This window comes from Kogia breviceps, chromosome 4 (genome assembly GCF_026419965.1).
Source record: "Kogia breviceps isolate mKogBre1 chromosome 4, mKogBre1 haplotype 1, whole genome shotgun sequence".
Classification (NCBI taxonomy): Eukaryota; Metazoa; Chordata; class Mammalia; order Artiodactyla; family Physeteridae; genus Kogia; species Kogia breviceps.
This window is the reverse complement of record NC_081313.1, coordinates 118184740-118198102: the sequence shown is the minus strand read 5'-3', so window position 1 is coordinate 118198102 and position 13363 is coordinate 118184740. Positions and strand designations below refer to the sequence as shown.

The 13363-nt window shown below is 43.3% G+C and overlaps 1 protein-coding gene across 4 annotated transcripts in view; it reads right to left on the bottom strand.

Moving 5' to 3' along the window:
- Positions 1-12481, bottom strand: part of LOC131756068 (protocadherin gamma-C4) — a 173965-nt gene extending 161484 nt beyond the window's left edge. Inside the window, exons 1-2 of one of the 4 annotated variants that reach the window (XM_059062854.2) lie at positions 9650-12481; positions 9064-9201 (exon numbers count right to left, since the gene is read on the bottom strand). In XM_059062854.2, coding sequence (XP_058918837.1) covers positions 9142-9201; positions 9650-12070 — 2481 coding nt within the window. In that variant the 5' untranslated portion in view covers positions 12071-12481 and the 3' untranslated portion in view covers positions 9064-9141. Of the gene's footprint in view, positions 1-2336; positions 4948-9063; positions 9202-9649 lie in introns of those variants that run through there. The other 3 variants (XM_067031823.1, XM_067031826.1, XM_067031831.1) reach the window with 3 other exon arrangements.
- Between the last annotated feature and the right edge of the window lie 882 nt (positions 12482-13363).

Here is a 13363-nt window from a genome sequence, read left to right as displayed (position 1 = left end):
AACCCTTTTCCTGTATTTGTTTTCCTCTCCAAGCACAGGAATAGGAATTCATTTGTCACTTCAGTCATGATGCATTATATACCTATGTATAAGGCATTTATTTTCAGGAAGAGTTACTATAAGCACTAAAAGGAACTTTGTATTCAATTCTCCTCAGTTCATACTTTATTTACCTGCAAAATGTTATGACATATTATTCCACAGTGAGTTCCAACTTTATCTCAAAGAATATTATGTAACAGTAGTAAGACAATGGAATGCATTGCTTCAGATCAATTCTCCCTCCAATGCCCTTAAACAATAAAGAATCACAGCACCTTAAAGAATGACAATACCATTATATACATGACTTAGTACATGATTATTTCCAAATAAAAGATGACCCCATTTATATATAATATTAGTATATTTTTTGTTCTCTGTTATTAAATATATAACTAACATATTAAAAGCCAACATGGGAAGAGGAATGGGGAGGGGAAACTTGGTTGTAAGGGGGACTTATGTTGGTTGAGGAATTGGAAACATTTTTAACAGCTGCTGTGAGTAGGAAACTTTGAGAAGAGAAATGTAAAAGCGGAATCTTTCGGGGCAATAATTTGATATGGTCTCTGAATCCCTTGAGGACATATTTTATTTTTAAAGATAAAAAGGCAATGTGGTTTGCACATATGAGAAAAAAAAAAAAGTAACGGGGGGTGGGGACATCCCTGCCGGCGCAGTGGTTAAGAATACGCCTGCCGGGGCTTCCCTGGCGGCGCGGTGGTTGAGAGTCCGCCTGCCGATGCAGGGGACGCGGGTTCGTGTCCCGGTCCGGGAGGATCCCACGTGCCGCGGAGCGGCTGGGCCCGTGAGCCGTGGCCGCTGCGCCTGTGCGTCCGGAGCCTGTGCTCCGCAACGGGAGAGGCTACAGCAGTGAGAGGCCCGCGTACCGCAAAAAAAAAAAAAAAAAAAAAGAATACGCCTGCCAATGCAGGGGAAACGGTTCGAGCCCTGGTCTGGAAAGATTCCACATGCCACGGAGCAACTAAGCCCATGTGCCACAACTACTGAGCCTGCGCTCTAGAGCCCGCGAGCCACAACTACTGAAGCCCATGCACCTAGAGCCCGTGCTCCACAAGTGAAGCCACCGCAATGAGAAGCCCACGCACCACAATGAAGAGTAGCCCCTGCTTGCCGCAACTAGAGAAAGCCCGCGTGCAGCAACGAAGACCCAACGTAGCCAAAAATAAATAAATAAATTTATTTTTTAAAAAAAGTAACACGGAACAGAAACATCTTCACTGTTATACAAACCATGTATTATAGAGCAAATGATAACTCAATCACTTCTTAAAGGAACACAGAGCTACTTTAGAGGCTAATGAGATTTTTAACTAAACAGAGATTCCATAACATACCCACCTGAAACCCGGTGAAGCATATATATTTCTAAATTTGCATCTTTTAATAGGGAAGATCATGCAAATCAAAAAAAAGGAAGAATCTCCCTGCCAAACTGAAGGAAAAATATTAAGACTGACTGAGAAGAAAACAACCAACTAAAGTACTTCATTATTCATAAACAAATATAAATAAACATAAAAGCCTTAAATTTTAAAGGAGGGAGGCATCTGGGGAAACATAAAAGTCAACATTTATATTTCTAAGAAAGAAAGAATTGTTGATCCAGGTGCATGAGATGGTTTCCTCAGGGGTGAGAAAGAAGTATGAGAAGCCAGACATGCCAGTTCCTCAGGCAGTGCTCTTTTGATAACCTAAATATCACCTTCACTTACTAACTCCTGATTTATACTCATGACGCAATGATTCTAGCTCCTCTTCCAGATTACACTGTGTGAACACTTAGAACTAGAAAGAAATAATTCACCAGGACCAATTTCCTAAAACTTGAATATATCCGCAAAGAAATATGGGAAATAAGGGCTTCCCTGGTGGCGCAGTGATTGAGAATCTGCCTGCCAATGCGGGGAACACGGGTTCGAGCCCTGGTCTGGGAAGATCCCACATGCCGCCGAGCAACTGGGCCTGTGAGCCACAACTACTGAGCCTGCGCGTCTGGAGCCTGTGCTCTGCAACAAGAGAGGCCGCGACAGTGAGAGGCCCGCGCACCGCGATGAAGAGTGGCCCCTGCTCGCCGCAGCTAGAGAAAGCCCTCGCACAGAAACGAAGACCCAACACAGCCAAAATTAATTAATTAATTTTTTAAAAAATTTAAAAACAAAGAAATATGGGAAATAGAAAAGGTATGGTAAACTGTGGAGACCGCAAAGTAATTAGGTAAATTTATTTCTTTCAGCAAAGTAGCTCACAGGTATATTGCGAAGAGAGTTTACCTGAGAAAAAGTTTCTTCTTTGTCTTCAGGTATAAGTTGAGGTTCTGAAAGAAAATCCTTTTTCTCACAGCTCTCCTGGCTGACGAGCGTGTCCGCGTAGTTGGGCTGCGGGAAGATCACGTGACTCCCCCGCGAGTCCGCGGTGAGCGAGACCTCGTGGGAATAGGTCTGCAGGAAAGCCCGCACCCCGTCCACGCCCACAAAGTGAGACGTAGGCACACCCGCTAACCCGCCTCCTGAAGCCTGGAGCACACGTGACGTGTGCCAGTGCCTCAGCCTGAGCGCCAGCAGCACAAAGACAAAGGCGAGGAAGACGCAGGAGACCGCGGCCACCGCCACCACCAGGTACAGCGTGAGGCCTGAGTCGTCGGGGTTGGCAGAGGTCCTGATACTGCCCAAGTCGGCCAGGGCCTCGGGGATGCTGTCCGCCACTGCCACGGTGAGCGTGACCGTGGCCGAAAGAGGGGGCTGGCCGTGGTCCTGGACCGCCACCACCAGGCTCTGCTTGAGCGCGTCTCTGTCCAGCAGGACCCGCGCTGTGCGGACCTCGCCCGTGTGCAGCCCCACCGCGAAGAGTCCCGGCTCGCTGGCCTTAAACAGGCGGTAGGACAGCCAGGCATTCTGGCCTGAGTCTCTGTCCACAGCCACCACCTTGGTCACCAGGTATCCGGGCTCTGCGGAACGGGGTGCCAGCTCTACACCCGTGGAACCCTCGGTAGGAAGGGCGGGGTACAGAATTTCTGGCACGTTGTCATTCTGGTCCAGCACGAATATGCTCAGAGACACGTTGCTGCTGAGTGGTGGGTTCCCGCCATCCTGCGCTGTCACCCACAGCTGCAGTTCATGAAACTGCTCATAGTCAAAGGAACGCAGTGCGTAGAGGATGCCAGTGTCAGAGTTGATGGAGATGTAGGAGGACAGAGGTGCCCCCTGAATGATGTCCTCAGCCAAGTTATAGGTTACATGGGCGTTGTCATCACTGTCCGGGTCATGGGCCATCATGGAAAAGATGGAGGCACCTCTGGGGTTGTTTTCTGGAATGTAGGCAGAGTAGGATGTGTGGGGAAAGGTGGGAGGGTTGTCATTGATGTCTGCCACCTGCAGCAAAATGTGAGCATCTGTGGACAGAGATGGGTTCCCTCCATCTTTAGCGATCACAGTGATGTTGTATAAGGAAAACTGTTCCCTGTCAAGGACTCTGGTTGTAACCAGTCGGTGGTAATTGTCCACTGACCTTTCTAATTTGAAAGGAAGGTTCTCCGGGAGTGAACATGTGATAAATGCATTCTGCCCAGAGTCTCTGTCATGTACATTGAAAAGTGCAATTATGGTTCCTGGAGGAGAGTCTTCAGGAACCGAGCTGGTAGCAGACGTCATGTAAAATTCTGGTGGATTGTCATTTACGTCGAGAACAGTGACAAAGACCTTTGTTCTGGTCAGAAGGCCTGGACCATCCTGAGCTTCAATATCAATTTCATGGAATTTGGCATCCTCATAATCTAGGCTTTTTGTGATCGTTATTTCTCCAGATGATGACTTAAGCTCAAATACCTCTGAGGTTTCTTCAGGATTTTTCTCCAGAAAATATGCCACTTGAGCGTTGTATCCCTCATCTGCATCAGTGGCCGTCACTGTGAGTATCCGGGTGCCTACGGGCGTATTCTCTGGAACATTTACACGGTACTCGGGCTGTGTAAAAACAGGAGGGTTGTCGTTTGCATCCAGGACCATCACGCGGATGCGGGAGGTGCCAGATCTGACAGGATCGCCCCCGTCCAAAGCCACAAGAACAAGGTGGTGAATGGCCTCTTCCTCACGGTCAAGGGCACGTTCCAGCACCAGCTCCGGATACTTATTACCATCTTTTCCGCTTCGTACGTCCAGGGAGAAGTGGTCATTTGAATTAAGTTCGTACCTTTGGAGGGTGTTCTCTCCGACGTCTGCATCATGCGAGCTCTTCAGAGGGATCCGGAATCCTGGCGTAGTCATTTCACTGATTTTTAGCTCCAGTTCCTCTACTACAAAGCGAGGGGCATTATCGTTAATATCTGTTATTTCCACCTCTACTGAATAAATACTCAATTTATCTTCCCGGAGTATGTTAAAACTCAGCAGACACCGCGCGCTCTGAGCGCAGAGCTCCTCCCGGTCTATCCTGCCTGCGGTGACCAAGCTGCCGCTTCTCGGGTTCAGAGCAAAGAGCTGCGTCCTACCTCTGGAGACGATGCGGACTCCGCGTTCCGCCAACTCCTGAGGCTCCAGCCCCAAGTCCTTAGCGATGTTGCCCACGAATGAGCCCTTTTCGATCTCTTCTGGCACAGAATAACGCATCTGCCCAGCTCCAGCCTCCCACAGGGTCGCCAAAAGAAGGCACAGCAGGACAAGTCTTCCGCGGTTTGGCAACTTTAGCAGAGCCGCCATTTCTTGAGCTGCAGTCTTTTCTCCCAGGCAACTTCCAGCATCCAGGGCGGGATTCCAATGTTTATTCCTCAGGGTCTAAGGTGACCAGCATTCACGGGACCCAGGTTACTGTGGAGAGAAGTAGTGGGCTGCTGGACATAATTTTTTTGCCGTCCCGAAGCTTGCGGGCCAAACGCCCAGCCCTTTGTGTTATGCGAGCCGTAAAGTTGGAGTGGATGTCTCACAGGCTTACTTCTTAGGTGGTCAACAGCGACGCCCAGAGGCCTAAGTAATTTCTGCACTCTTTCAGGTAAACCCAAGTTATTATTTGTTGCCCCTGTGACTTTCAAGTGGTTTTGAAGAATCTTACAGTTCTAAGATACCTTAGAAGTAGCTCTTTCAAGTCAGGAGTCTTTTTTTCAGAATGAATAAGAATGGTGTGAATGAATGTGACCGTGATAGTAGTTGCAAGGAAAGTACCAATGAACGCTGGAGGCATTAATCAAGGCAGCCTCTGCCCTTAAGCCAAACATCTTCAACCTCTTATTTTATATTCAGAGACAATAAGATTAATCTAAAAACATTAGCTGCATTATATCCTAATGTTATATATTTAAAATTTCTGTGCTTAATGGCTTAGTATTGAACTTCAAAACCTGTATTTTCCCCCCAAAACCTGTATTTAAATTATTCAATTTTTGGACATTTAATTGGGTGACTACCCAATTAAGGCCTGACACTTTGCCTGATTGATGCTGGAGATAGAAATGGTGCACCTGATGAACACAGTCCCTGTTCTCAGGAAGCTTACAGGATAAGGGAGGACATAGTAAAGTAAACAGAGTATTTTAATAGAGTATGGTAACCGCTATGATGGTTGGAAACCCTAGGCAATGGGAGAATACACAGGAAGGGTATCCAGCCTAGATTTGGGGGTCAGGAAAGACATTTCCAGGACAAAATTGAAGCTGGATCCTAAAGGGTATGACTGGATCAAGAAAGAGGCTAGAGTAGTGTTCTAGAACCTTAGTACAAATTCTTGGAGGTGAGAGGCAGCATGAACATTAAGGAAACAGAAGGTGGTTTGTTCCTTGTTCTTTTCAAGATTGTTAGGGCTACTTGAGGTCCCCTGACACTCCATATGAATTTTAGGATGGATTTTTTTCCTATTTGTACAAAAAAAGGCATTGGGATTTTGATAGGGATTGCACTGAATCTGTAGATTGCTTTGGGTAGTTCTATAAGTTTTTGATAGATACTCTTTATCAGGTTAAGGACGTTTCCTAAATTTCCAGTTTGCTAAAAGATTTTAATCATGTGTTGAATGTTCTCAAGATCTTTATTATGCCTCTATTGAAATGAACATATGGTTTTTTATCTTCAATCTCCTAATATGAAGTTTTATATTATTAGATTTCTTATATTGAAATATTCTTGCATCCCTAAGTAATAAACCCCATTTAGTCAGAAGCTATAAATATTACATATATAGTAGATAGGATTTTGAATCAACATGCTTGAGCAAGATTGCACACTTCTGGTCTCATTTCAGTCATTTTGCCTTTTGGCTTCTTCCCCATTGAACTTTTTTCATTTTTAACCCATTCCTCTGAGAACCCTGATGAAATATTTATTGGAAACAATTGGTATTAACTCACCATGTTTTCTAGTAGAGCCTCTAGTTTGTTTTTTAAAACTTTTTCTTCAAAATTGTTTTGATACTTTTTGGAGTCTCATTAAATAACTGCTCGACATCCCTTATTGTAGTTCTCTAAAGATTTCTGTTTCTTTGTCTTTGACAACATCTGGGTTTACTCTGTATATTATTTTCCACTCATGCTTCTTGCTTCGTATTAAGCTGTTTTATTTTTTCCTAGTCTTACTTGCTTTTCCTTCCCTTTCTCTTTTCCAGGTCTTTGTCTATAATCACAATTTGGGGTTTTCTTTTAAGATCTCTAAAACGAATTTTAGTCATGCCATCTGACTAGCCAATATTAGTCCCAGCACTGGACTTGACAGAAGTTTCATTTTCTCCCCACTGGTGGCGGCTTCTATTGCTTCATCATCATAATTCTTCCTTGTCTGCATTTCAATAATTTATACTTTTCATTACTGTTCCTATTATTTTACTTAAATTTATGCTAATATCTTTCTTGCTTTGTTTCCTGAGTGGCAAGCTAAATTCACTTGTTTTAAATCATTTGCTTTTTGAAATTCTTATAGTTGTCTACAGATTTACCCCTAAATATTCTTTTCTCTGCATTCCGCAATTTTTAATAAGTAATATTTTAATTTTTGTAGTTTTTATTTCATTGTGATTTTTTAAAATCCAAGAGTAATTCAGGGGTGTAGATTTAAATGTCCAAACTTTTCTGTTTCCTTTTACTATTTTAATATGTTTGCTTTGTGATTTTTCCAGCTTTATTGAGGTATAATTGAAAAATAAAATTGTAAGATATTTAAAGTGTACAACATGATGATTTAATATATGTATACATTGTGAAAGGATTTCCTCTACTGAGCTAATTAACACATCCATCGCCTCACATATTTACCTTTTTGTGTGTGTGTGAGAGCATCAGGTTCTACTCTTAGCAAATTTCTATTATACAATACAGTGTTGTCAACTGTAGTCTCACACTATACATTAGGTCCTAAGGCCTTATTCCTCTTACAGCTGAAGGTTTGTACCCTTTTACTAACCCCTCCCTATTTTCCTCACCAGCCACTTTGTGATTTAACTACATAAGGCATGTATATTATTTGTACTTTGAAATTTGCTCTACCTTTTTTGTGATGACTATGTAGTAAATTGTTGTAGATTTTCCATAGGTTCATGTAAAACTTGGCTATTCTATATTTGTTGTGTACACAAATACCCAACAAATCTGTCAGATCAAGCTTATAGATTCTGTTAGTCAAATATGCTGTGTGCTTAGTAATATTCTGCCTGTGTGATGTATTATTTCTTATGGAACTGTGTTAAAATCTCTTTCAAATTTCAGATTTGAAAATAATCTGTATTATTTTCAAAGTTATATTTTTTGGTGATAGGAGCTCATGATTTTTATAACTTTTTGGTTGCCTGTTCTTTTTATAAGTATGATCAGTTCATTAAAAAAATAACCACTAATGTTGTTGCCTTAAACACTACTTTGGTGTTATATTAAATTGACATGACTGCTTTCTTGTGTGTAGGGTGTGTGTGCATATCCATCGACATCTTTATCTTCAGTATAATTTTATTTTAAGCATGCATCTTGTCAGCAGAATAGATGGATTTAAAAAATCAACCAACTTGGCAATCTTGGTGTTCCAATAGGTTAAAAGGTCATTTATATATACACAGAAGCAAAGTTTTAAATTATAGGAGTTGAGAAAATTTTAAATTGTAACAACTTATGGTATTGAGAGTATACTCTTGGTAACAAACAGAAAATAAAAATAAAAATCCACACTTAGACATACAGCAAGAATGAGAGAATTTTTTTAAAGCCATCAGAGAAAATAAAGATTACCTAAAAAATAATAATTTGTTGGCAGGAAATTCTCATTAGCAAAAGTAAGTTCCAGAATTCTCCAGGTCCCAGGCCATAACTGGGTATTTTAATGGCACTTTAATGGTATGCAGCAGTGGTATTCTGAATATCACAGCTCAGGTCTGAGAGACTTAGTGTTCATTTTCTGAAGCCAGCATCTGTGTCCACCTCATTCCCTTGGTCTTTAGCTTGCAACAAGTTACGACCATGGGAACTGGTAGGTAATGTTTATATGTGATTTTCCCCCTTTTTAACTAGCCAAGGGGCCTAACTGCTTATTTTGGATTCAAGCAGTAAGCCTGGCTCAGGTCCCTTGTTTAGCCCAAAGCCCTTTTGTCCCTATTACACTGCTTGAACAATCTCATCTAAGTCCAAGACTAGAATTCCCCCTTTAGTTTTAGCCTGGCTCACCACTTTCTGTCCCATCTTCGGTCCATTTAGCTATCTGTCTTTTATTTGTGCCTGACTATGCTTCTGCTTTCTTCTTTTTTATTTTATACGTGTATCTTTAATTTATTGGAGCAGAGTAAGTATATCAAAGCACAGATTTACTGCCCTACGATGCATTTCTTATGAAGCGCTTACACACATTAAAATGGAATATATACTTGACTTCTGTTAGTTGTTTACATTACAGGCATAATATACAAATCACGAGGCTTCAAACTATTTCTCAAGTTGCACAGAAAATTTTCTGTCATTCATTTTATTACTTAATTTCATAAGTTACTTAAACAGTTGATGTATTCTTGAGCATGCATAAAACATGTCAAAATAAATGACTAAACAAAGGGCTAAGAAAGTTTAAATTTGCAGCTTACCTAGATTTCCATAAGTTTATATTAACACAACTTGAAAATACTACTTTAGACAATCTTTACCTTTTCAAGTGTCCCCAAATGAAACAGCACCCCGACAGATGACATCTACATTAAATTTAAGGATAAATTAGGAGATATTTATAACATAAGGATATTTGAAAACAGTATTAGTCACATTAATATTGGTGGACCTTTTATAGTCAAACCCAATCCTTGCTAGATAAGAGAATGGTAAAGCCAGAAAAATAAAATTATTTGGCCAGAAGCAAGCAAGAAAACTTTAGAAGCCAAATCTCCTTGTTTCTAATGCAGTGCTCTTTCCACAACTCTTTATCCCAACCACCTACATTATGATTAATTACAATCTCCTTTTCAATGAAAGAACAATGATAAATGTACTCGGTTATAAACCTTTAATGATTTCCCAGGATTTGTAAATAGAAAGCTACAATGATATATGGGAAATAGAGAACTGTTAGCAGTAAAGAATGAAAGCAAGTAAGTAAACTCAGGAATTATTTTTACCTAGATAAATTTACTACACAAAGTTTACCTGAGAAAATGTTTGCTTTCTGTCTTCAAGTAAAGACTGGGGTGCTGATAGAAAATCCTTTTTCTCATGGCTCTCCTGGCTGATGAGCGTGTCAGCGTAGTTGGGCGGCGGGAAGGTCACGTGACTCTCCCGCGAGTCTGCGGTGAGCGAGACCTCGTGGGAATAGGTCTGCAAGAAAGCCCGCACCCCGTCCACGCCCACAAAGTGAGAGACGGGCACGCCCGCCAATCCTCCTCCTGAAGCCTGGAGCAGACGCGTCCTATGACAGTGTCTCAGCCTGAGCGCCAGCAGCACAATGACAAAGGCGAGGAAGACGCAGGAGACCGCGGCCACCGCCACCACCAGGTACAGCGTGAGGCTGGAGTTGTCCAGGTTGGTGGAGGGTTCCATGCTGCCCAAGTCGGCCAGCACATCTGGGATGCGGTCAGCCATCGCCACTGTGAGAGTAACTGTGGCAGAGAGAGGGGGCTGGCCGTGGTCCTCGACCGCCACCACCAGGCTCTGCTTGAGCGCGTCTCTATCCATCACAGCCCGCGCTGTGCGCACCTCGCCCGTGTGCAGCCCCACCGCGAAGAGTCCCGGCTCGCTGGCCTTGAGCAGGCGGTAGGACAGCCAGGCATTCTGGCCCGAGTCTCTGTCCACAGCCACCACCTTGGTCACCAGGTAGCCAGACTCTGCAGAACGGGGTGCCAGCTCCACACCGGTGGAACCTTCAGTGGGGAGGGCGGGGTACAGAATCTCAGGTGTGTTGTCATTCTGGTCCAGCACGAATATGCCCAGTGACACGTTGCTGCTGAGCGGTGGGTCCCCGCTGTCACGAGCCATCACTCTTAGTTGCAGGTCCCGGAACTGCTCATAGTCGAAGGATCGCAACGCATATAGGACACCAGTGTCTGAGTTGATGGAGACAAAGGAGGATAGAGGTACCCCCTGGATGGTGTCCTCCACCAGGGAATAAGTGACTCGTGCATTCTCATTGCTGTCAGCATCGTGGGCAGTCACGGAGAAAATGGCGGCACCTCTGGGGTTGTTTTCTGGAATGTAGGTGGAGTAGGAATCCTGGAGGAAGACAGGGGAGTTGTCATTGATATCTGTCACTTGCAGTGAAATGTGTGTTTCGGTAGATAGAGTCGGAGTTCCCTGATCTGCTGCTGTTACTGTGATGTTGTACTGGGAGGTAAGTTCTCTGTCCATTGTTCTTTCTGTCACTAAACGGTAATAATTATCATCTAACTTTTCTAATTTAAAGGGTAGATTTCCAGAAATAGAACACGTAGTGTGACCATTGTCTCCGGAGTCCTGGTCATGCACACTGATAAGAGCAATTATGGCCCCAGGAGGAAAGTTTTCTGGGACTGCAGTGGTGACAGAGGTGATGGTCACCTCTGGGGCATTATCATTTATGTCCAGAACTTTGACCAGCACCTTAGCTCTGGCCACGAGGCTTGAACCATCCTGAGCTTGAATTTCCATTGGATAAACTGAGTATTCTTCGAAATCCAGAGGTTCTTTATTTGATATTTCTCCTGTGTAAGTATCCAAGTGAAATATTTGTGCCACCTTGTGGTCTATATTATGAAACAAATATGTTACTTCCCCATTGGCTCCCTCATCTGGGTCCGTGGCTTTTACCGTGAGCAGCCGAGTGCCCAGCGGCACGTCCTCAGGGACACTCGTGTGGTACTGTGCTTGAGTAAACGCTGGAGGGTTGTCATTTGCATCCACCACCTGAACTCGAATTCGGAGGGTTCCTGAACGGACTGGGTTGCCCCCATCAAAAGCGGTGAGGAGGAGGCGGTGGACAGCGTTTTCTTCCCTATCTAGGGGACTCTGCAGCACCATCTCTGGCTGTTGGGACCCATCAGATCCCTGTTGCACATCCAGGGAGAAATGAGGGTTGGAGCTGAGCTGGTACATCTGGAGCGAATTCATACCCACATCAAGGTCTTGCCCAGAAGGTAGAGTGATCCTGGTACCTGGAGTGGTTATTTCATTCATTTTAAATTCTACCTCCTCTAACTGGAATTGGGGAGTGTTGTCATTAATATCCATTATTTCCACTTCAACAGGGAAAAGCTTCATTTTATCCTCTACCAAGACGTTAAAACTCACCAGACACTGCAGGCTCTGAGAGCAGAGCTCCTCCCGATCTATCCTGCCTGCGGTGACCAAGCTGCCGCTTCGCGGGTTCAGAGCAAAAAGCTGAGTCCTACCTCTGGAGACGATGCGGACTCCCCGCTCCGCCAGCTCCTGGGGTTGTAGTCCCAGGTCTTTGGCAATGTTGCCCACAAAGAAATCTTTGTCTGTCTCTTCTGGCACCGAGTAGCGGATCTTCCCAGCCTGGGCTTCCAACAACAGCCCCAGAAAAAGGAACAGCAAGACCAGCCTGCGCCAGACGAGCACCTTCACTCGAATCGTCATTGCTCTCTTGTTTCGTAGTTTTCTCCCAGTCTGGCACCAACAGTATTGTTTCTCTGCTCTTCTGAGTCTAAATTAACCGATTTTTCAGGAGAATTCAGAGCAGAAAGGGGTCCTGAAGTAGGATCTGGGCAGCCTCAGGGAGTCTGTTTTCAATCTGGCAGTGATGGAGGTTCTAAGAAGTTTTTTTTCCCCTCGGTGTGTTTGTGTGTGTATGTGTGTGTTTGTGTGTGTGTTCGCGCACGCGCGCGCGCGCGGTGCCTTTATCTCCCAGACTGGTGAACAGCGGCACCCAGAGTCCTAACCAGTTACTGCACTCCTAGATAATACTTGAACTTTCTCTTCTCATTAACCTGATCAACATTTCCTTAAGTCTTAGTTTATTGTCAAGGAAATAGTTAAGCATTATACATTATAACTATGAAAAGGAGAAATTGCTATGTTCATTTAATTAATTACATCTACATATTGCTTAATTGTAACATACAGTAGAATCCAAGCTATTCTGGATATTCCAGTAGTATTCCCAAGCTATCTGCTTTCCGTTTGCTAGTCAGGAAGTACCACAAAGGGGACAAATCATCCCTCCACTTCTTCTGTAGTACATCTTGACCACTTGATAATTTCACGGGCCATATAGCAGAGCAAATGCCCTTTGAATGGAGGATGAAAAAAACTAAAAGGAAAAACAAACTTTTAGAGTGTAAGCAAGACTTAAAAAAATTGGACTATCCCATTTCCTATCCATTGTGCTCTGAATATTTAGCAGAAACCTTGGAATTCTGAAGGACATATTTTACTCCATCCTTATTTTTCCTCTTTTACTGAAGCATCTATGTATTATGTGGATTTTAAAAGACCTTTAATATGGGCTTTTAAAAGACCTTCAACTCAGCTGAAAGTAATATATTTTGATATATTAAAATAACACTGGGCTTGGACTTCCCTGGCCGTCCAGTGGTTAAGACTCCATGCTCCCACTGCAGGGGGCAGGGGTTTGATCCCTGGTAGGGGAACTAAGATCCTGCATGCCACGCCACGTGGCCAAAACGAACAAACAAACAAACAAGAAAAAAACCACTGAGCTCTTGGAATTTCATTGGAAAAATGTCACATGAATATCTAATTTAGACTAAATTTAAGAGACACAAGAGGTAGTGATATTTTTCAAAATTGAAAATAAAAAGGCCACATCTTTATTTTTAGATAGTCTGTATTAGGATAATACGTATTCTGCTACATCCACACTTAATATTTTCTCCAAAAGAAGTTGGTTTTCTAAAACAGCAAGATTTT